Source organism: Ammospiza nelsoni, chromosome 10 (assembly GCF_027579445.1).
Source record: "Ammospiza nelsoni isolate bAmmNel1 chromosome 10, bAmmNel1.pri, whole genome shotgun sequence".
Taxonomy (NCBI): domain Eukaryota; kingdom Metazoa; phylum Chordata; class Aves; order Passeriformes; family Passerellidae; genus Ammospiza; species Ammospiza nelsoni.
In genome coordinates this window covers 19,999,799-20,022,952 of record NC_080642.1, presented here as the reverse complement: position 1 = coordinate 20,022,952, position 23,154 = coordinate 19,999,799, and the positions used below count along the sequence as shown (strand labels likewise).

At 51.7% G+C, this 23,154-nt stretch overlaps 1 protein-coding gene across 1 annotated transcript in view; it reads right to left on the bottom strand.

Moving 5' to 3' along the window:
• EPHB1 (EPH receptor B1) overlaps window positions 1-23,154 on the bottom strand; it is a 70,722-nt gene that overhangs the window by 21,656 nt on the left and 25,912 nt on the right. Inside the window, exons 3-4 of the mRNA XM_059478930.1 lie at window positions 19,689-20,370; window positions 406-561 (exon numbers count right to left, since the gene is read on the bottom strand). Of these exons, the coding sequence (XP_059334913.1) occupies window positions 406-561; window positions 19,689-20,370 (838 nt within the window). The remainder of the gene's footprint in view (window positions 1-405; window positions 562-19,688; window positions 20,371-23,154) is intronic.

Here is a 23,154-nt window from a genome sequence, read left to right as displayed (position 1 = left end):
TGCCTGCAGCTGGAGCTGACAGCTGTGGGCACAGCTCTGTCACCCATGACCCTGGACTGCTGTAACCTCTTGGATGGAATAAACTGCATTTTGTATGCAATACACTGCATTTTGAAGAGCTGCCTGGAGTCCCACCTCTCTCATTTAGGCTCTTACAGTGGCGCCCAACGTGAGGGCACCATTAGTAAGAGCCTGATTTAGGAATTTGGGACTCCAGGCTTGCCTGCAGCTGGAGCTGACAGCAGTGGGCACAGCTCCGTCACCCATGACCCTGGACTGCTGTAACCTCTTGGATGGAATAAACTGCATTTTGTATGCAATACACTGCATTTTGGAGAGCCCCTGGAGTCCCACATGCCCCGTTCGTGCTCTCCCAGGGAGCCCCTGCAGCCCGGCCATACTCACTGGTGCAGGCGGCGGCGGGCGGGTCCCAGTCTGCCCGGTAGTAGCCGTTGCGGCAGGCGCAGAGCGGCGAGGCCTCGGCGCTGGAGCGGCTGTTCGGGGGGCACGGCACACACAGCCCCGCGCCCTGGCTGGCCTTGAACGTCCCTGCGGGGCAGGCTGCAAGAGAGAGCACAGCAGCTGGGTCTGAGCTGTTCCTGGACACAGGGGAGAGCAGGTCCCGTCCTTGGAATGGGGTGGAAGGGAAGGAGAGGAGACACAGAAAAGCTTCACACTTGTAAATGGGATAGAACCTACCATGGATCTAGGATGGCCAGAATTTTCCATGTTGGCTGTGGATTATTCCTGAAGCCACTAGCACCACATGGCAATAATCTTTAGCCAAGCAGAGCAAGGGGGCTGCAGTAGCTGCTTTGCTCCCGGCTGCTTGCACCCAGGCAGGGATATGGCAGGGGGCTGTGGGACCCTCACCCCCAGCAGCACCCATGGGGACATGGACAAGAAGAGGCAGTATAGCTCCTCTTCTCCTGATCATTCCCTTACATCATCCCCAAACAGTCTGGCTCAGGACCCACAGCTCTTTTTCCACACAAAATTTAAATATTTAATTAAAAAGTCGGTGTGACACCCATGACAGTGTGTTATGGGTCCATCCTGTTCATCCCTTGCAGCATGGAGCTGGAGCTTCCCAGCCTCTGAGTTCATTCAAGCAGGAAATGGCATCTAATTCATAACAGAAAAGATGTTCCAGTTACAGTGAGGGTTTAATCAGCCACAGGGGAGGTTTCATTAATCAACCATCTCGCTGTTCTGTGGAGAGAGGGTGAGGCTGGAGTGACAGGGATGGGGTCCCTCATCTCCACCCCACCCCACCCATCCACAGCGATGGGCACTGATGAATGATGCTCATCCATCCCTGACATCCAACAAAATCTGACGGAACCAACGGCTGCAGAAGGGAATGAATATCTGTATTTTGGCACACGTACCCAAGGGGTCAGACTTCCATCCAGCCCAGGAGAGACTGTTCCTGGCCTCACAGCAGGGTGGTGCCAGCCCTGCCCCTGTGATGCCGTCCCCCAGGGCACAGCTCTGCAGAGAAACACCCGACGTGTCTCATAAACACGGCGATGATTGAGATAATGGAAAGTGCCTCTTAGCCCCTGTCTGCTGCATCAGGATATGAGGCATCTCCTAGCAGCCATGAAGAGGAAATTAATAGGAGCAAGCAGGAGTAACCACTTTGATGCAATTTCCTTGGGAGATAGTGGACCATCTAATCTTTATTGGAGCCCTTTAACCTGTCATTCAAAACTCATGAAGGCCTCCTGCTCACACAGCCTTCCCAGATATTAACAGATGATAGAAAAGAATAAATCAAAACAATATTTTACAATTTTATTATTCAGAAGATTCCTCCCCCCAGCCTGAGGCACACAACCGGCTGCAATGAACTGTCTCTTTGCAGTGGCCCTGACAGCTTGGTGGGGATGTGACATTCCAGAGGAGCCAGCCACCATCTCCCACTGCCCTTGCTCTTCTCCATGCTGAGTCCTCCACATCCCACCACAGCCACCCCACGCATGTGGCACCTTAAGGAAGCACTCAGGGCCGTAACCCACCACCTCATGCAGTGGGCAGTGAGACACACAGGGCCATCATGCAGCCCAGAGGGTCTGAGGGGACCTTCAGGATGCTCCACAGCAGAAAGCAAAGCGATTCAGACCCTTCCCCAATACACACACAGAGCCCTATTCCCATAACAGCACAAGGAGGCACAGAGTTACACAGACAGACAGGGCAGGAGACAAAACCACAAGTGCACACCAAGGCTTTGAGTGTATCTCCTTCCTCACCACATCCCAGCAGCCTTGTGCTCCCACAGGAAGAGGAAGCACCCATGAGACAGGGAAAGGGGGACCTGTGGGCTCTGGAGCTGGATGATGTGTCAGAGCACACCTGAAACAGGCCAAATTCTCTGGAGGAGCAGGAAAGGGAGGGCAGTGGAACCAGGGAAGAGCCACCTGAGTTTTAATGGAAGAGGATGGAGGAAGGAAGGAGGATGATGAGAGGATTGCAGTGCTATGAACAAGCCTCAGTTTAAAGCTTGAGGGCATGGTGGTGGGTTGGCTGGAGAGGTTTGTTAATGTTTAATTACAATTAATCCTCGTGATGCTTTGTCAAAACACCTGAACATGGCACCCTGCACCCCAGTGTCCACAGGTTTCAGTTATCACTTCCCTTATCCACAAATTCCTGTAATCTGCAGGCACGTGGCTCTTAATTGCTATTATTACCAATTAGCTTTTCTCTCCTATAATTACACTGTGCTTGCCTAAAGCCTCCCACAGTTTCAGGGAGGTGGATGCCTTCTCCTCCCTCCCAAATACACCGTGGGTGCAGCACTCCCCTCTGGCTGCTGTCCCTGTGTCCTCTCTTTCTGGGGGAGCTGAACCATGAACCCAATACCAAAAACACAGCACAAACCCCCAGGGCCCTGCAATGCCATGGTGGGATCCATGATCCCTCACATGGCAAACTCACAGTCCAAGTGCAAGGCTCAGATGGAGCACTCGAGCCCAGGAGGGAGCAATAAATCACCCCACTAATGGCCAGTGCAACATCTGCCATAATTTAAGGGCTGCTCCAAGAGCTTCCCAGAGCTGGCAAGGTCTGCATCCATGACAGTGTCACACAAGGGCAGGATGAGGCTCTGCCTCAGCTTTCCCTGTGGGAACAGGCTTCTTCTGCCAGTGCCCAGGCTGTGGCACAACCTGCATCTCTTCAGCCCGGAGGAGAATTAATTGATTGTTGATTATGGGGGCTGGATAAGATTAATGATGTGCTTAACTATCCATTTCCTCACATTTAGGCACCAGGGGTGTGTTTGTAAATGCTGAGGCACAGAACTCCTCCGTGCTGCTCAGCAGGGAGGATGCTCAGCACTTAACCCCCCCACAATCCAGAGCTGCCCACGGATCCATCATCCTGCCTGCACACCAGGAATGCTGCACATCCCAGGTGTCAGTTTGCCAGCAGGACTCCTTTTCCAGGGCTGACATGTCTGGGGGTGGCAGAGAACATCACTGAAACTCAGGCTTCTTGCAGTGAAATGTCATCAGTGGAAGTTTGGGGGGAAAATAGCTGCAGGTTGCTGTCACATCCAAGGGGTGATTGTAAGGACATGGCCACAGGGCTGGATACAAATGGGGACTCCCAGCCAGAGCTGAACCTCTCCTATTCCCCCTCAAAGGCTCGGAGGAGAGATGTGTCACATCCCTCATACAAGCAAACACCCAGTGAAGGCACCACAAAGCTGTGTCCCCACTGCCACCTCCCTCTGCAGCTCCGGGAATCACAGAATGTGGGAATGACGGAACCTCAGAATCTGAGAATAACCAAATCACAGAATCTGGAATGACAGAACCTCAGAATCTGAGAATAACAATCACAGAACTACAGAATCTGAGAATAACAATCCCAGAACCAGAGAATGACAGAACCACAGACTAGGAATCACAGAATCTCAGAATAACAGAATCACAGAACCTCAGAATCTGAGAATAACAGAATCACAGAACCACCGACTCTAGGAATCACAGAACTTCAGAATCTGAGGATAACAGAATCAGGGAATCAGAGAGTTATGGAATCACAGAACTGGGGAATCTAAGAATGCCAAAACCACAGAATCACAGAACCACAAATATGCTGAGTTGGAAGGGATCCCCAAGGATCATCAATCCAGCTCCTGACCCTGCACAGACAGCCCAACAATCCCACCCTGGGCATCCCTGAGAGCATTGTCCAAAGGCTCCTGGAGCTCTGGCAGCCCTGGGGCTGTGCCCATTCCCTGGGGAGCCTGGGCAGTGCCCAGCAGCAGGATGGATTATGGAAGCACTCATGGCACACAGCAGCACTCTGAGGGCTTTTCACTGCTCACACTCTCCTGTATCCTGCATCATTGTATTCCAGGTGCCAGGAGTCCTAAAAAGAGCCAGAGATAAGCAGGATCTCTGGCTTATCCATCCCTGCTCCTGCCAGAGGCAAACCACCATCACAGCCTCTGTGGAAAGGGTGCAAATGTGGGGATATTCAAGTATGGGGGTATCCAAGCGTTTCACTCTCAAACTAAATCCTCTCAGTTAGCACCTGGAACTTGCACTTTTTAATTACTCTCTCAGGGAAGCTTAAGTCAAAAGAGGAAAAAAAAGAAGAAAGGAAGAAAGAAAGGAGACATTGCCTCTACATTAACTTGCTCTAAAGCTCCCTGGGGAGGCAGACTGGCATTTTTCCTTCTCAGATTTTAAAACAGGAGCTTCCCCAAGGAATTACAGATCCAGCAGCGATTCAGAGCCCTGACCTGCCCCAACCCTCACCAGCACCCAGCAAACCAAGTCAGCAGTGCCTCATCCATCCCATGCCCCTCTGTCCCTGCTGTGGCAGAGCTAACCCCATTTTCCAGGCATCCCAAAATCCACATTTGTTTTGGGTTCCCTTTTGGGTCCAGGGCAATCCCAGTGTCTCTCAGCACACCTGTGGCACTCTGGCACAGCAGGTGATGAAAAGCTGTGTTAGAAGCAGCAGCACTGCACGAGATGATGCCCTCAAGCAAGCTGGAGGTGTGGAGAGCACTGTCAGGTGCCAAGGCACTGAAGAGCCTGGATGATCCAGCCTTGCTCCAAAAAGACCTGTGGAAGCACCAGCAGCACCCCTGGGAGATGGGCAGCAGGGTTTGAGGACAGCACAGGCCAGGAAAAAAGGAGAAACTGTGGCTCATTGCATTTGCAGCCTGCCAGAAAGAGATTCAAGGCCCCACTTTCTGCAAACAATAATTTATCTTTAAGAAAAAACAGTGGCATCTCAACCCAACACCTTGTGCACAAGGCTAATAATTTTTTGATGAAACTCCCCAAAAAAAGGGAGGAGATGCTTGCTAGAAACCCCTTGTGCATTTTGTAGACACCACCAATACAGAATTTATCTTTAAATACATTAAAAAATAAAATAAGGAAAAACAAAAATCAATTTTTTAGCCTTCAAACTGGTTAGCCCCAGAGAAGGGTGCTTTAAAATGCTCTCCTTGCCACCCTGCTGTCACCCTGAGTGGCCGAGGTGGCAGCTAGGACACCCTCCCAGCTGAGAGACACCATCCAGGCAAATAAGCACCCACAGGAAATTGTGTGCTGCAGCAAAGTGTCGCTGAGAGGGTGCTGTGACTGCAGGGCAGGCACTTGGCACAGCTCCCCAGGGCTCCTGCTTGCCCCCAGGGCAGTGCCAGGGGCTCTGCTGACACCCTGTTCCCTGGGGGGACACACAGACCCCAGGCTGCCACCCAGTCCTGCATTAGGGCTTCAGTGCTTTGATATGAGGCTGACACAGGCAGCAAGCTGGGGGGAAAAGCAGCAGAATTGGGCAGGTTGTCAGCCACAGGCAGAAGCTGTCAGCTCCCACCTTCAAAGGGTGACAAGGGCACTGCTCTCCCACCCTGCTTTCATCTCCCTCGTTATCCCCCTGCACACATCCCTGGTGCCAGAGGTCTGACTGCATCCCTGCATGGTGCTCTCCTATCGTCATCCCTTCCCTCCTGCCTCTCTGCTGGGGAGGGGGCTGGCAGGTTGTTTTGTGAGGATTTTGCCCCCATCCCTGCTTTTTAATGATCTGATTGCCTTTTCTATTAAGCCAAGTGTTTCTCCAGGAACATCCCAGTCTGGCACGGGGAGCCCAGCAGGCAGCCAGCAGTGCTAGGGGTGCTCTGCCATGCCACCCTCCACCAGGCACCCACAAATTCACCCTGAGAGCTTTCCATACTGGGAGCAATGCCAAGGCAGGAGAGCTGGGAGGGCACCTGCATCCTGACCATGCCAAGAGACTCAGCCCTTAAACACCCCATCAGCCACCAAATCCCAGCATCCACCCTCAGTGCAGAGAAAAGAGTGTGACCCAGGTGGAGGAACAGGGAACTCCAAGCATTCCAGCCCTGAAGTATCCTGCTGCTCCCAAGGAGGGAGCTCAGCACAGGACACCAAGCCATGCCAGAAACCACAGCACAAGGGGACAGGATGTCACTGCCATATTTTCTGAAAAATCCCTTCACCAGGATTTCTTCTCCTGGGAAGCTGAGAAGCCTCAGAGAAAAGTTAAAACATAATTATCTGACTTGCTTCTCCTGTGTTTTGCTGCTTTGGAATGTGGTTGGAGATTGTTTATCCAATATGTGAATTGTTTTAACTTAATGACCAATCTTGGTCCAGCCCTTGGTGTCAGGACTCTGGAAGGAGTCACAGGTTTTTCATTAGTATCTTGTTAAGCCTTCTGTGTGTATCCTTTCTCTATTCTTTAGTATAGTTTTGGTATAGCATTCTTTAATATAATATAATACCATAAAACAATAAATTAGCCTTCTAAGAACATGGAGTTAGATTCATCATTTCCTTCCTGCCACAGGGGACCCCAAAAAATACCACAGACAGGACAGCCCAGCAGAGCCTTGTCCCCAGATCCTTGTCCCAAAACCTCATTTTGGTGCAAACTTCACCATTTTGTAGCCGAACACACCAAATTTTGGATTCCCCAGAGATGCTCCTGCCTTGGGGCCATCTGAATCACAAACAGTACCTGCCCCATTGTGTTCCCTTCTTTCAGCGCTGTCTAGGCAGAAACTCATGAGATAAACTCATGAGATAAACTCATGAGATAAACATGAGCTTCCCAGCACCGGGGCTGGCATCCTGCAGGCACGGGCTCCATCTCTCCCTGCTCCACATGATGCAGCTGCTTAATTAAACCAGCCCTCCACCTCAGGAGGAATAGGCTTAGATCTGCCTTGGGACACATGTAAATTAAAGTCAGAGCCAGCCTGCCATGGTTTATTCATGGAGGGAAGTAAAATTCAATGTGGTTTTACCTTTCTCTGGGTTTTTTTTCTCTGCTTTTCTTCTCACAGATGGAAATGAATTGGAGCAGGGCAGAATTTCAAAGGTGCTTGCAGGGTAGGGAGCTGTGCAAGGCATATTAGAGGCAACAGGAGTGGATGCATCCCTGTTCACCTCTCCCAAAAACCCACCCCTCTCCCCAGAGGAGCAAATACCTGGCTGATAGAGCAAGGTGCTCACAGACTGAAATGCTCAGCAGAGTGAGCCCCACGTGCCTTGCTGGAAGCAAAACACAGTCCACGCTCTCTCAGAAGCAGTTTTCCCCCAGAAAGGCTTACTTGGAAAATTTAGGGGTCTCTGGATGCAAGGGAGCTCCAACACCAAGTGTTCAGGTGACACCATGGCCCTAAAGAAGGAGCTGAAGCCTCGAGCAGGGCAGGGAAGCAGCTGGTGCAGGCTCCCACGTGCCTGGCTGCTCACTGCCTGCAGCAGCCCAACAGGTCCATGCTCACCCATTTAATCACCACTCTGGGCTCCACTCTCTCTGTTTTTCACGGCTGGGAGGATTGTGAAGGTCTGAAGGGAAAATCTGTCCCAGATGGATGGGAAGAGAAGAGAAGAGCAGGCACGCCCTGGGCAGACGGTGCCCCAGGGCTGCCAGCTTGCCACGGAGCAGGGAACTCACTCTGCTCTCCAGAACAGCCAGAGGGGGGAAAAAACCCAACACTTGTCACGGCCACTTCTCCAAATCACTGTTCTCCAACTCAGGTTTTGCTCTGTTTTAGTTTCCACTTGGCTCCAGGCTCAGTGCCCAGTCCCATGCCACAGTTCCCTGACCACAGTTCCATTTCCTTGCCATGAACCAGCCACTCTGAGTGATCAAAGCGAATAAATTAATCAAACTCCAGGCAATTCACACACATACACAGGGAGGGTCACGGCAGAGAGAGCAGCAGACACGTGGCCATGGCAGTACCAGGCACAGGCAGCTCCTCACCATCCTCACTGCCCCAGCTCATTAGTCTGAGTCAACAAATGAAAGGTGATAAAGCTGTCATCGAGGATTTGATGCTATTTAACCTGCTCATATCCTTCTTTAAAAGCAGATTTAGCAGCTGCAGCCTGGCACAGGCTCTTCCCTCTGCCATCCCTGCAAGCAGGAGCTTCCAGTGCCTAAAGGGGCTCCAAGGGCCTGGAGTGACAGGACAAGAGGGAAAGGCTTTACATGGACAGAGGGCAAGGTTACACTGGATATTGGAAAGAAATTCTTGGGTGGGGAGGCCCTGGCACAGGGTGCCCAGAGAAGCTGTGGCTGCCCCGGATCCCTGGAAGTGCCCAAGGCCAGTGCCTCACCACCATCGGTCATCCACAATGAACCTCACAACGAGTTTGGAGTAAAAATATGGGGGACTGAGATTCAGGTAGGACTTCTGTCCCAAAATCACAACCCCCAGAGATGCTCTACCCAGGCATCAGGCTCCATGGAGAAATATTTTTTTTCCTCATGAACCACAGCAATGTGAAACTCCAGAGTTGCTAGACACAGACTGGAAGAGCCAATACTTCCATGTGCCACCTAACCCAGGACATGGTGTTCACCCCTCAATGCCTGCATGAGCCATTGAGCCACCTCATCAACAGGGAAGTGAAAGGGCACAAAAATTCCTGGAGGATCCCCAGAAGAAGCTCCTCCCTAGGTCCAGAGCTGCTGTGGTTAGAAGCCCCCTGAAAAAAGATTCAACTTTCCTTTGCAGCTAGGGATCTTGGAAACCACCAATGTCACTCCAAAATTCCAGCCCCTCTTCTGACTGGGAAATTGGGGTGGCATTGCCACTGGGCCCCCAAAGCACAGTCCCCTCCTGGCTGGGAAGCAAACATCTCCCATCCCTAACAGAAACCAATTAAGCACCTCTTCCTCCTTCTCCAGCTCATGCCACACAGTGTCCCCTCGATCTAGAGAGCATCAAGTGCTCATTAATTACATCTGAAGTAGTTCCTCATTAGTGCTGACACGTTAGTGAAGGAAAAGCCACCCCAGGATGGGGCTGGGGAGAGTTTCAGCCACAGGGCCAGGCTGGCACAGGCAGGGACATGGAGACACACAGCTTCCCTGTGTCCCTGCCACAGCACTGCAGGACACCCTGTCGGGTCACACTGGGGTGGGCAGATGTCCCAGCATGGAGCAGGACATTGCCATTGCCATCCTGCTGGAGGTGAGCCCTGGGGACTCTGGTTTGGCTGACTGCTCAAGGATTACATCCAGGAATAGATCTGCCTTGGGAGGACATCCCAACCAAGGCACATTCCTCACCCACCCCAAGAGTACCACGCAAGGAATTAATTAGAAAAACAATTAAGAGAGCTTTCCAATGAATATTTATAGCAGAGCAAGCCATAAATAATTACTATTCCTGGGAGGAAAGGCGCCCTCCCACCCAGCTGCAGAGAGGACACACAGCACCAACAAGGGTGGCACCTTTGAAAAGCTCTTCCAGCCAAACCATTCCCACATTGGGTCACGCCTATGGCACAGTGGGGAGGGCAGACAACCTGCTCTAGAGCTCCTGGGCAGGAAAGGACCTCCTGCAGCAGTGTGAACACGCTGGCACTGCCCATTTTGGTGCCACCACTGGGGACAGGACAGATGTTCAGAGCTGCAGGGTGGAAGAACACTCACTGACCCCACGTCTGAGCCCAGACAGCTTCTCCCTGCCTAAATTTCCAGCTGTGTCTACGCTGATGATAGCAACAAGCAGGCACAAAGGAGTGGTCTCCTCCATCCTCAACATCTGCTGCACATAAGTCAAAACCACCTGAGATTGCAGGGATTTACTGTACATAGGCAGCTCTGGAAGATTTTCTTAGCTGTGAAACATAATTTGCACCTTGGGCTCTCTAAGAATAAGTTGTCTTCAATAATAACACACGATTAAGAGCTCAGGAGCAGATCCTATGTGAAGCAGGAGATCTGTGATAATCCCAGGTCTCTCCTGTCACCCCCCTGCAGCACTGCCACCCTCGCTTGCCTGGCGGGCTGAAACAGAAGGCCATGGCAGAGCCAGGAGATTTGGGTTTAGCCAGAGAATGACCAGAGAGAACCTTTCTGCCATACCCAGAACCATTTCAAATTCATGGTTTTTATCAGTGCAAAAACCATAAATATCAAAGTAATCCCTGCTTGTGAGGAGGGTGACCAGGTCCCTCTGCACCATGGACAGGACAAATGCCAGTGAGCACCAACCCTTACCAAAGCTATGTCCAGGGCCAGGGCAGATCTGTTGAGCCTGGATACAATATGTACTATAATAAAGTACAAAATAAAAAATAAAAGCGTAAGTCAATATCGTGTCTCTCCTCAAGGGCAATTTCCTCTCTGGGCTGCAGACCCAGGAGAGAAATTCAACTCATAATTCCCTCTGTATATCATTTTCCAGGATGCCCCTGCTTTTACAGACAAGTTTTAGGCAACGAAGTCCAGAGACCAGAGCTGAGGCTGGAGCTCTCCACCTTCAGCTTGGCACACAGCTCTGTGCCCCACAACTGTCCCCCAGCACAGCAAGGAGATGGCCACAACACACAGAATATCACCATACCATTCCAGAAGGCACCATACCATTCCAGAAGGCTTCAACCCATACAGAGTAACACCACACCACTTCAGAAGGCTGCAAGAGTCTGCTCCTCTTGTTCTTTAGCCCAACCTTTTATCCCCTCCTGTTGATGCCCTGCACCTGTGTGCCCTCTGTTCCCTTTGGTGGTTGGTCAGTGCCCCTGGGCACTCCCTGGCTCATTGCTGTCAGTGCTGCTCACCTGCTGCTCAAAGATGTAGCCCATTAGGGGTCAGACTGAGTCCAGCCCCATCCCAATCACCACAAACTCTGTGCCTACATCCCCTGCCAGAGCATCATCCCTGAGAGGCCCCAGGGAGGGAAGGGATGAGACAAGACAAGGACAGCATTGTCACAGGAATTGCTCCCTGCTCACAGGGGTGGTGCTGCTGGGAGCCCAGCCATGCCCAGGCAGGATGCAGCCACACTGAGAGCACCAAGGTGACCAGCCCCCACCCCAGCTCACAGCTCTCCTGCCTCAAATCCATTTCATACCACAAATGTGACACAAGCAGATGATCCTGGTCTGAACACAAAATGAAGCTCCTTCCAATGCCATTAATGAAATTTTTGTGGCTGGAGCCTGCGGTGGGAGAACAGCAATTCCCCCCTGGGGTGGGTGCAGAACTGAATTTGGGTTATCCACAGCTCTGGTTTGATGCTCCCACACGAAGGCAGGGCGGCTCCTTGGCCGTGAGTGCAGCTCTGGCTGAAGATGGATGGGTTTTCCCATGGCTCCTCCAAGGAAGGGCCTGTTGGAGAGCACGAGCCACGCTGTGATTTAATCTCCCCGCTCCCCTCTGCACACATCCCCTGCCATCCGAGACACCAGGCGTGACTAATGGCCCCTTGTGCCGCACTCCGGGCTGACACCACGGCACCGCTCCATTTGTCACCATCCGAGCGCGCGGCGGGGCTCGAGAGGGGAGCAAATTAAACCCTCCCATTCTGCACCGATTACTTCTCCCTCATCCTAGCGGGCCCCATCCTTCCTCAGCAGGGTCCCAGCTGGCACATCCAGCCCACACAAACCTCCTTAGACAGCCAGGGGAAAGCAGGGCAGCTCCTTCCACTGGGCCATGGAGTTTTCACCACTCTGGGTCTCTCACTTACTAAAACATCATCAGTGAAGGGCTGTTTCCCCAAGCAGGAGTTGCAGGAGACCCACAAAGCCCAACTGCTGCCCAAATGAGCCCAAATACAGTCCAACTGCTGCCCAACTCAGCTTCCAAATGATGCCTTGCGCAGAGGAGTGGTGATGAGTTATCTCACGGCTTGAGGGGGGAAAATCCATTTTATTATTATTATTATTACAGAATCACGGAATCATTAGGCTGGAAAAGCCCTCCAAAGTCACTGACTCCAAACATTAACCCAGCACTGCCATGGCCAACACTGAACCGTGTCCCCAAGTGCCACATCCACACAGCTTTCAAACACTTCCAGGGATAGTTTTCCATCACTTCCCTGGGCAGCCTGTTTCAGGGCTTGGCAGCCCTTTTGGTGAAGAAATTTTCCCTAATTTAGAATCTAAACCTCTTGAAGCCACCTCCCTTGTCCTGTCCCTGTACCTTGCAAGCAGACCCTGACCCCCCTGGCTGTCCCCTCGTGTCAGGAGCTGTGCAGAGCCACAAGGTTCCCCCTGAGCCTCCTTTTCTCCAGGCTGAGCCCCTTTCCCAGCTCCCTCAGCCTCTCCTGGTGCTCCAGCCCCTTCCCCAGCCAGGGTAAAAAACTCCTTTTTTTAATGTTTTAAATTATTATTGTTACTGTGCTGGGAGAGACACTGGCCCCATGGGCTGTAGGGTGCAGCACAGCCCCAAACACGGGCGAGATCCCCACCCCTTGGCAAGCAACCCGCAGCAAGAAGAAAGAGCCATTCCCAAAGGAGCTCTCTCGTGACTGAAAAAAAAAAAACCAACCAACAACCCAAAAAAAAAAAAAAAAAAAAAAAAAAAAAAAGGAAAAAGTTATAGAAAGGCTTTAAAAGTGCCTGGCTGAGTCACAGGGTTTGCCAGGTGCTGGCTATTTGCAAACAAGGGTGAAACAATGCGGGTGCCGGACATGGGCCGGATCCGGCGCTTCCTTGCGGCTCTCCCATTGTCCAGGAGAACAATCCCTGCTCCTGCTGGACAGCGAAGGCAGCAGGGTGAGAGACAGGGCTCCTGGGCTGGCTCACTGGAGAAGGCTGGCCAAGATGGGTGGGTTTCACAGCCCACTGCTGCAGGGATGTTCATGCAGCAACCATGGAGCTCTGCACCCCAAAATTCCCCAAAAAGTTAATTTCCCCAGGGTCTTCAGCTACTATAGGAAATTTCCTAACTGGATCATTAACAGAACAAGGGTTTGGAAGCAGTTTTATGCCTCCATTTGCAAATAGTCACAAGGAAAGACCCTTGGGTGAATGGGAAAATCAAAGGAGGATTTTTCTTCCTGTTTTAAGGCTGGAATCAATGTTATTAACATTCAGAATTCTCATGTAGGGAAGAAAAATACATAAATGGCCCATGGAACAATTTAAGGAGGAAAAAATTGATAAGCAAGAAACAAAGCCATACATGGAAGCTAATCCCTAATCCCTCTGAGGTCACTGCCACAGCTTGGGAGTCCCAATCCTGCAATGCTCACTTGGCCCCCACTCACACCTTGCCTGGGCTATTTTCTGTGTTTCTCCCTTTTTTCTCCTTCAGACGGGTCTGGATCACAGGGATGGTTTGGGGACAGGGACCAGGAGTGGTGGCAGTGGTGCCCAAGCCTCCTCCCCAACAGCAGCCAGGCCCCATGGACCCTCCCCATCCCTGTGCTGGGGGAAGGAAAGGGGCCTGAATCCATCAGAGACACATTTGGGCTAATAATGTCTAATTAAGAGTTTCATTAAAACCCATCACACTCATTAGAAAAAAAAAGTTAATGAGGTTTTCTGGACATTTTCCTTGCAAAATTATTACGGAGGTTAATGGATGCCTTCACTAAGGCATAATTTAGGAAAAAAAAATCACACTTTTTTTCTTTTTCTCTCTCTTTTTTTTTTTTTTTTTTTTGTCTTTGTGATTCCACTGTTTCTCCTCCTCAGTGTGGCCGTGGTAAAACTGGGCTGCCTGTTCCACCCAGTGGTGGAAGGCGGGAGATCGCTTCCAGGCAAAGGCAAAGCCCCTCCAACAAAGGGGAGCATCCCTCCCTCCGTCCATCCCTCCCTCCCTCCCCCGGCAGGATTCAGCAGGATCTGCCAGAGCTGCCACTTCCCAGCACAGCCCGAGCAGGGAGAGCGGCTTGGGCTGATGCAGGATGGGAGAGGGGCAGGAAACTTGATATTGTGCCAAAAATCAAAAACAAAAGGGAAAAGAAAAAAAAAAAAAGGCAGAAATTAAAAAAAAAAAAAAAAAGGCCCATTGTGAGCAGTCAGAGGTTTGTGGCTCAGTTAAGCCTGAAATAAAACACTCCCAGGACGTGTTTGCTGCCGCTCTAAAAGCAGCTTTTGGGATGGTTAGTGGGGTAGTGTGTCACAGGTGCCCAAGCCCCAGGGAGCAGAGGCACAGCAGTGCACAGGGAGGAGATCCACAGCCCCAGCGTGCTGACTGTGCCCAGCCGTGGGATGCTGGGCAGGAGGAAAGCTTGGAATCCCAATTCCAACCCTCAGGGAAACATTTTCCTAGAAAAACACTTAAATCATCCTGAGCATCACTCCTTTCTATCCAGCTGCCAGGCAGAGACCACAGTGTGCATCAGCTGTTTGTCCACAGGTTTGGAAAGGTTTGGAAACAAACTGGGTGACCTAAACCTGGTCCCCAGTAAAGAACTTCAGGAAGTGCTGATGGGTTTTAAGCCCAAATATTAATTTTTTTGTCCCCAGCCCTTGTTCTACCTGGCCCACTCTGGGATGCTGCTGGCCCCATCCCGTGCCCTGCTAAACCAAATCCAAGGGGAGGTGGAAGGAAACAAGGGCAGGGGAAGCAATTTCTTTTTACCTCTTTGTTTTTCCCCTCCTGCTTTAGAGGATAAAATCTCAAAAAAATGATCACTTAGAGGCCTGGAAGGAGCTGGAATGAGATGCTGGAGTGGTGGGGAGGAGAGAGGTCAGCACAGAGGCTGGAAAGATGATTTCCAGCCACGGGCAATTGCACGGACCAGCAGATTGGAGGAAAAAATAAAAAATTAAGCCATCCTTAAAAGCAAAAAAATCGGCTTTTCTGCAGCCCCTGCCAGTGCCTGGTGTGCTTCACCCTGCCCCAGGCATCCAGGCAGCTGGGCATGGAGCTGCAGCACACTGGGATGGGATAGATACAGATAAAGGCACGGGGAGCAGGGTCCTGTGTCCCCATGACCTCCCTTGCTGCCATTCACCCATGGGACAAAACCAACATCACCTTCATCACCAAGGAAAACCTCTCCTGGGTGCCCCAAAATGGTGCAGGAGCACCAGGCTGGACCACGGAGCAGGGAAAAGGCAGGCAAGGGCACAGCCAGAGCCCAAAAATTCCCAGTTCTCAATACAAAAACAGTTGCATTGGGAAAATCTGACAATTCCCTTGTTTTAAGCGATAGCAAATTGTTCTACTAATAATTGCAAAGTGTTTGCAGTTATTTAAAAATCACTTTATAAATCACATTGTTTCCAATCTTCTGTGATGGATAAGGAGAGGGAATCAATAATTATCACCAGGGCTGCTCGGCAGGAGGGGAGGATAACAGGGGAACCAGCGTGGAGCTGCTCACCCTCAACATTCAAGGTCGGAGCTGCCCCTCCCGCTGCTCCTTTCCCCATCCATTCCTCCACACAAAAGGACAAACAGGGAAAGGAGACAGAGCACTCAAAGGGATGAAGGAGATGAGGACAAACCCACACAGAGCTTTGGCAGAGGCTGGGCAGAGCCCAGCACATCAGCCAGCAGGTGAGGAAGGATGGGGGACCTGGCTGGAGACGGGATAAGGGAGCGGCTGCTGTGTGGAGAGCCAGGGGTGCCTGGAAGCAAGGCTGCTGGATGAGCAGCCTTTGCATTGCAGGCAGTGCAGCCCAGCTTTGCTCTTGTTTTGTGGGGTTTATTTTGATTTTTCCCCCCTGCCAGGTGAGATTTGCAGCTGCTGGAGCAGACAGGCAGCAGCGGCAGATTGGAGGCTCCCGAACCCGCCAGCACAGGAATTCGCCAGGAGGGCAAAACTGAAAGTGAGACAAGGCTGGGAAGCAGCAGGACTGCTCTCTCACCCCTTCTTCCTGAGTTTATAAATACAACATAGAAATTCAGCACTAAGGTAGTTCAGTCCCAGACTTTTTCATTCTTTGTGCACCCGAGTTAGTGCCCGGCACTGGGAAGGTCAGGGAGAAACCCAGCGTGATTCCAGCAGACAGAAACAGTGCCCAGTCCTCAAACTCAAAAGGGATAAAACCAAGAGACACAGCCAACATTCTAGTGAGTGATTCCTTTGCCATCATCAGGTTTCAAACACCAGGAGAGAAAAGGTTTAACAATCTTCCTTGGGGAGAAAAAGTGAAATCCACCCAGCCTGCTCATCCAAGGTTTCCCCCGCTTCCCAATGATCCCTGCTGCCACCTTCCCTCCCACGTCCTCCCCAACTCCATGATGCATTGCCCCTTGACCACACAAGGAAGCCATAAAGCAGGGCTGAGGGACGGGGCAGAGCAAGACAAATGGATTTAATATCAGCCCAAGGAGAGCGTGGGCTCTCTCGCACACCAAATGAATTATTCATCTGGGATTGAGGCAGAGCCTGCATCTCACACTGACCCACCCCCCCACGGGCACAGGGTGTCCAACAGGATGGGCTGGGCAGTGCACTGGGAATTGGCACACAGCTGAGAGCTGTGCCAGGGAGCCTGTGCCAAACCAGCCCGGGATGGGAACAAACAACGGGGCTGATCCACACAGAGAATTCCCCTCTCTCCCACGCCCACCCTGGCACCGTGGTGGGAGCAGCCCCCCATCCCTCTGACCCCAAAACACGAGGATCATCTATCTCCTCAGGGCTCTGAGTACCCCCAATGAAGATGACGTTGTGCCTATGCCTCCCCCAAGCCCTAAGCGCCACTAAAAGCCAGGATTAATGAATCCCTGAGTGCCCAAGCTCCACTGTCAGCACGAACCCATTCCAGTCTAATGGCCCCTTGATGGGCACAGCTCCTTCCCAGGGGAGCGAGGATGAGACAGAGCTGGGGGAGCCAAACAATCCAACCCTATCTTTTTCCCCACCACGCAGAAATTAAGCCTATTTTTTCAGCCTTCAGATACTGAGGGATTTTCTTTTTTTGTTTTTTTTTTTTTTCCTTGGTGACAATTCCCACGGGCTTGCTAAGTGTCTCATCCCAGGCTGATGAAGGCTTGGAGCAGATGTCAGGAGTATGTGCTTCCAGGAGCCAGGGTGCAATCCTGGCAGCTTCCCTGCCAGGCACACCAGGCAGAGGACTAAAACCCCTGCCTAGGAAACAAAGTCAAACAGAAAACCAAGGCATTTTTATTTCAAAACTTTGCCATGTAACACCTCCTGCCCACCAACCTTCATGAAGGGCAGCAGTGGGCTTAGGTCTTCCCTTGCCAGCTCCAAGGCCCATGGGGATACAAGGAGGAGCGTAATGGCCAATGAAGTACCACAGAGCCAGAGTCCAGCCCAAGGTCAGATTTTTATTCAAATGTAGTTAATTTTCCCAAATTCAAGATGTTAACCCTAGATCAAGTTTTTAGGAGGGGTTTTAGTGAACTTCCAGGGGATGAGAGATATATAGGGCTTGGGTTCCTCAGCAGCATTGAGCAGGGCTTTCAGACACACAGCTCTCATTCAATCCCAGCCTCTTCTCTGTCCTGCTGACATGGGAACTGGAAAATACTTGGAGCTCTCCTCCACAGACAGCATCTTACCAGCACCCATGGAATCATCAAACAGCACATTCCTGTCATCACAGACGTGCTTGGTGCCATTGAACACCTGCTTGCCCTCCACCCACAGCGTACTCTGGTGCCTTTCAGGATCCTACAGGCTGCCAGTCAATCTATAAAGGATATTCCTACTCCTTGGAGCTGCGAGGATCCCTTAATCTCCCCCTCAAGGAGTCTGAATACAAAGCACACTCCCCATGCAAAGGCAGAATGCTCACCAGGAGCTCAGCAGTTTCTCCTTGGGGATCAGTGCTGAGGAGTGGGAGCACAGCTGGAGACAGGCACCAGGGCACAGAAAACCCAACAAACCCCCAATTTCCTGGGGTCTGTTTGGTGGAGCTTTGATGGCATGAACACTTGACAACCCTGCTGGAGTTTGCACAAGGAAAGGAAATTAAAAAAGCCATGGAGATGTGTCTAACACCCACTCTCAGCAGGTTTGCTCCCACACTTTTCATCCTGCTGTTGTCAATCCTCTGCCCGTCCCCAAGCACTGAGAAGGTGCATCACAGTCCTCCCAGGGGTCAGGAGCACTCAAGACCCCACTTTCCTCCAGCTGGCAGAAAGGTCAACACCACCAAAACCCACGGTTTTACATTGTCACTGTTTTCCTACATTTCTGGCAGAGTGACATTACTTCCCAATTCCAGTGTTTAGCTAAAATTAGTATTTGTTTTCCCATGATGAGAAATGTCATTTTGCCATACAACCATGTGTGCTTTCTGTGTGTTGGTTCAATAGCAGAGGAACGTCTCGCCAGAAACGCTCCGTTTGCAGAGAGCCCTCCCTCTGACTGAGAGCTTCAGCTCCTCACAGGAATCTCCTGGTGGGAACAAAACCACCCTAAAGCTCAGCCACAGAACTCACAGGAATCCCCCAGCCATGCTGTTTGAGAAAGGATTCTCAGGGTTTCCTGGTTGTCAGAGATCTGGCACAGGAAGGTGTCACCACCCCCACCTTCGCCAGGTGGAAATGAGGCTTTGCGTGGTGAAAACCTACACAAGTTCCCAGTTCAGAGCAAACCATCAAACAAGCTTCTCCACAGCCAGAATCCCAGCTTTGCTATTTCTACATATCCACAGTTACAGGTGGAGAGGAAACACCTTGAGGGACTCCCCAGGGAGCATCACAGCCAAGCCTGGTGGCACACACATTCCCCCAGCTGCATCAAAAGAGATCCAAGCTGGACCTCTTCCCATCACAACCTGCCAAACCAGCCCTTAAGCACTTCAACCTTCTTCTTCCCAACCCTTCCTTGTCAGGATGGTGTTAACCTTCTAGAAGCTATTCTAGAGCCCTCTTGTCTCCCCTCCTTCCAAGCAGCATGCAAAACCAACACCTGAATTAGGGAGAGAAGAAGGAAAGAGGAGCCTACAGAAAAAAGAACCCAACACTCCAATGGTATTTGGGAAGTATTCACCACAAGGGCAAAAGGAGACGAAAAGCAGCAAGCACTGTTTCCATTTGCATCATCTCACACTGAAGGACTCCAGCAGGCAGCAGCACACGTGGTGGGGAACCCAAAAACCAGCAAACAATTCCAATTAACACAGAGAATCAGAGCACCCCCATGGCAGCCAGGCCTGATGGCAGCTGTCCGGCTCTGCCAGGGAAATAATCAGGCAGATGACAGAGCCTGCCGGGTGAGTGCAGCACTTTGAAGGCACCACACCACAGAGGTGACTTCCAGCAGGGTGGCAGTGGCACCAGCACTGCCACACTGCTCACCAGCGCTGGCCACTGACCAGAGCACACCAAGAAACCACAGGCTGACCACTGCTCCCAAATTCCTACTGTAATTTCCTCCCAAATTCCTGCCTGCTCCCTGGAGCAAAACCACCTCAGGGGAAGTACTGCCCACCACACTAAACGGTTTGCTTGGGGACAAGCACAAAGGGCCTGCTGCCCAAAGCCACCCTTACCTTTGCAAGCCACGTTGTTCTCGGGCTCGTAGCCGGCCTTGCAGGTGCAGCGGCCGATGGGCACCATCCACTCGCCGTCGCCGTTGCAGTACAGCTTGATGGGCACGTCCACCTCCTCGGCGTTGGGGATGCAGGTGCCGCGCGCCGTCACCAGGGACGTGCTCTCCGCACCCGTCATCGTCTCTGGGAAGATGGCGAAGTTCTGCACCACGCTGGGGCACTTCTTGAAGAAGACCCTGACAGACAGCAGAGACATGCAAGCCCCATAGTCCTGGAAAGCCAGGTAAAAGCCATTGCGGGTCAGGGGCCCGAAACTTCTCACTTCCGTGTTCACCTTCATCAGCCGGCCCCCAAAGTCCACCTGGGAGAAGCTCTCGTCAGCAGCGATGGTGTCCACTTTGAGGTAGGGTGCCTCCGTCCAGAAGGCTGACTTCTTGGTGGCAATGACAGAGTCTGTCTCGTAGTAGTAGAGGTTGAAGGTCTCCTTGCAGGAGCCGGGGACGTTGGGGAGGCTGCTGCAGTCGCGCACAGTGAAGCGCATCTCGGTGTAGATGCGGTGAGCCCCGCGCCGGTTGATGAAGGTGGTGAGGAGCCAGTTGTTCTGGTTGGGCTCGAAGACGTTGCACACCTGGTACGTACGGATGGTGTTGAGGTTCTCGTCGTAGCCACTGACTTCTTCCCACTGCAGAAAGGAACGGGGAGAGGTGGTGAGGAGGAGGAAGAGGGACCAGCGATGGCCACTCACCCTGCACAGGGTCGGGCTGGGAGGACAATCCCAAAGCTCCAGAGGGGATGAGGAATGTGGTTATGGACACACAATGCGATGCACATGCAGAAACACCAACCAGGCCAGGACCAGAAGAAATCCCCACCCTCTTACCCCTCCATGCCTCTCCCCATTGCTCCCAGTTGATGTTAAAATATCTTTCCCACATCAGCAACTGCCTTATCTGCAGGAGGATGTGAAAGATGGCCCGGGCATCTGGAGGCAGGAGGGAAGGCAGCCCATGAGGCTACAGCTTCATTAAAGGCCGAGCCAGCACATGGGCTGGAGAGTGAGCCTGACCCCAAGCTCCCGGCACAACGGGATCATTTCCCCCGGCAAAGAAAACCAACTAAATAAAACATTACTGCTTGGAGAGAGGGAATATAGATTTGCAATTCGATTTATAGAAGGGCATTAATATAATCCAGGCTACGATTTCAATTAAGGGACAGCGGCAAACTGTGAACAGTCTATGATGGCATTAGAGTCCTACAGACAGATTTATAACCTCATAATCCATTCATTTTAACTAATCCATGTTTACAGTCTCCTCATAACAGCATTATTCATATGGCAATCTTTAAGCAGCTCCCTCAGTATCAGGGATAATTTCCAGGAGCAATGCTGCAGCAGCGCTCACGCGTGTGTTTACACAGGGCACAACGGGTGATGCCACCCTGCCCTGTCACACTGAGTCCTGACAAGCTGATGCACCACAACCAACCCTGAAACCTCACAGATTTTTCCCTTCTTCCCTTTTCCATTGAACAGTCACATCTCTCAACTCATCCTTAAGCTTCCCTCCTGTGAACCACAGCCTTGATGTAACAAAACACAGATTTTTGTTTTGTTTTCAAAGCAGGGCCCTCCTCACGCTGCCAACAAATGCAGCAGAACATTCACTCCCAGGCCCACCTACTCAGTCCTGCTACACTTAAGCCAAGATCAGAACTCAAGGTTGTGCATTGTTGTTAATCCATGGTTACCAAACCAGCAATAAAGCCTCCCTCATCCAGCCCAGTGTTCTTCCTTCTCATCCCATGCCAGGAAAGCACTGCAAAACCCCCTCTCTCCCCTGTGCACAAGGCATGGGGATTCAGTGCCCCTTCATTACCAGACACCTTTTCAGAGCAGAGCTGTACAATCCTCCCTGACCAAGGGGGTTGCCATTGTTTGCTGTTCCCACCCGGGCTTTGCATCACAGCCCTGCCTCCAATTAAGGCCAGACAAGGAGCTCTCCTCCAGCATTAGCACCAGCCCCGTGGCTCCACTGTCCTCACTGCAGGAATCCTCCTCTTCATCCTCAAAAGCCTCAGAGCCTCAAAACTCAGAGCCTAAACCTGCCAACAAAGGTTTCCTGCATTTAGCAATAACATGAAATGCCCTTGGAAAGCCCTCAGCAAAGTCCAGGGCCAGATCCTGGCACTGCTTTGTGCATCCCTTGGGTTGACCACTCCAGGTACTGGGAGCAGCGGGTCCCTGTGGCTGGAAGGATCCACAGTGCCAGCAGCTGCTGCCACCAATGCTCTAACAGCAACAAAAGCATCATTTTGATGAGATACTACTAAATAACTCACAGGGAGCTGGGGATTAAGTCAGTGTTGTTCTCTGTCTCCACTATGATTTAAAGCACGTCCATCAGGAAGAGCAGAAGGAGAGTCCACATCCTGCCACAGCCCATCCTGGGACACCACAGCTTTTTACCCTGGCTGGGGAAGGGTCTGGAGCCCCAGAAGTGGCCGAGGGAGCTGGAGAAAAGGAGTCTCAGCCTGGAGAAAAGGAGGCTCAGGAGGAACTTTCTGGCTCTGCACAACTCCTGACAGGAGGGGACTCAGGGACCAAAAGACAGAACAAGGCCTCAAGCTGTGCCAGGGAGGTTTAGATTTGATATTAGGGAAAATTCCTTCCCAGAAAAGGGCTGTCCAGCTCTGTCACAGCTGCCCAGAGCAGTGGTGGAGTCCCCATTTCTAGAGGGATGTAAAAGCTGTCCCTACAGCTTTTGTGGCACTTGGAAATATGAGTCAGTGGTCGCCTTGGCAGTGCTGGGTTAATGGTTGGACTTGATGGTGTGACAGGGTTTTGCCAATCTAGAGGATTCTGTGATTCGATGATTTTAGATAAAAGACTTGGCATTTTAAATACTTTGTGGAAGATTTAATACACACTCCTGCAAAGCAGAAGCCTCCCCAGAACTCTCAGAGGAGCGAGAATTGGGTGGCTGCAGGGAGGCACGGAGGGATGGAGGGATGCACACAGTGGGATGCAGGGATGGTGCTGGGGAGGGGCTTTACAGAGCAGCTCTGCAGAGGGTGAGACCACCCTGCCTTACAACACAAGCTCCCTGCCTGCCTCACACAGGCTTTCAGTGACAGCAGCTGCAGGCAGCTATTTATATCCTGTCTCCATTACCTGCACGTGCCCCTCCTGCATTTTTCCGGCAATTTATCTGGGCCCAGAATTTTTCCAAGGCAATTCAGCAGCAAAATACCCCAATTCAAGGGGCTCTGAGATGTCTGGAGTGGATTTCATGCCTGCTGCAGGTGTGGCCCAGCTTTGGTGATGGTGTCCAAAATTTCTTTTGGAGACTTGGCCAAGCCAGTGACACCCAATCAAAGATGCAGCCTGGCATCCTCTCCCCTCTGGTGCCACCACATCCTGGAGTCCCCAGGGATGGGCCCTGCTGCTGCTCCCAGCCTGCCT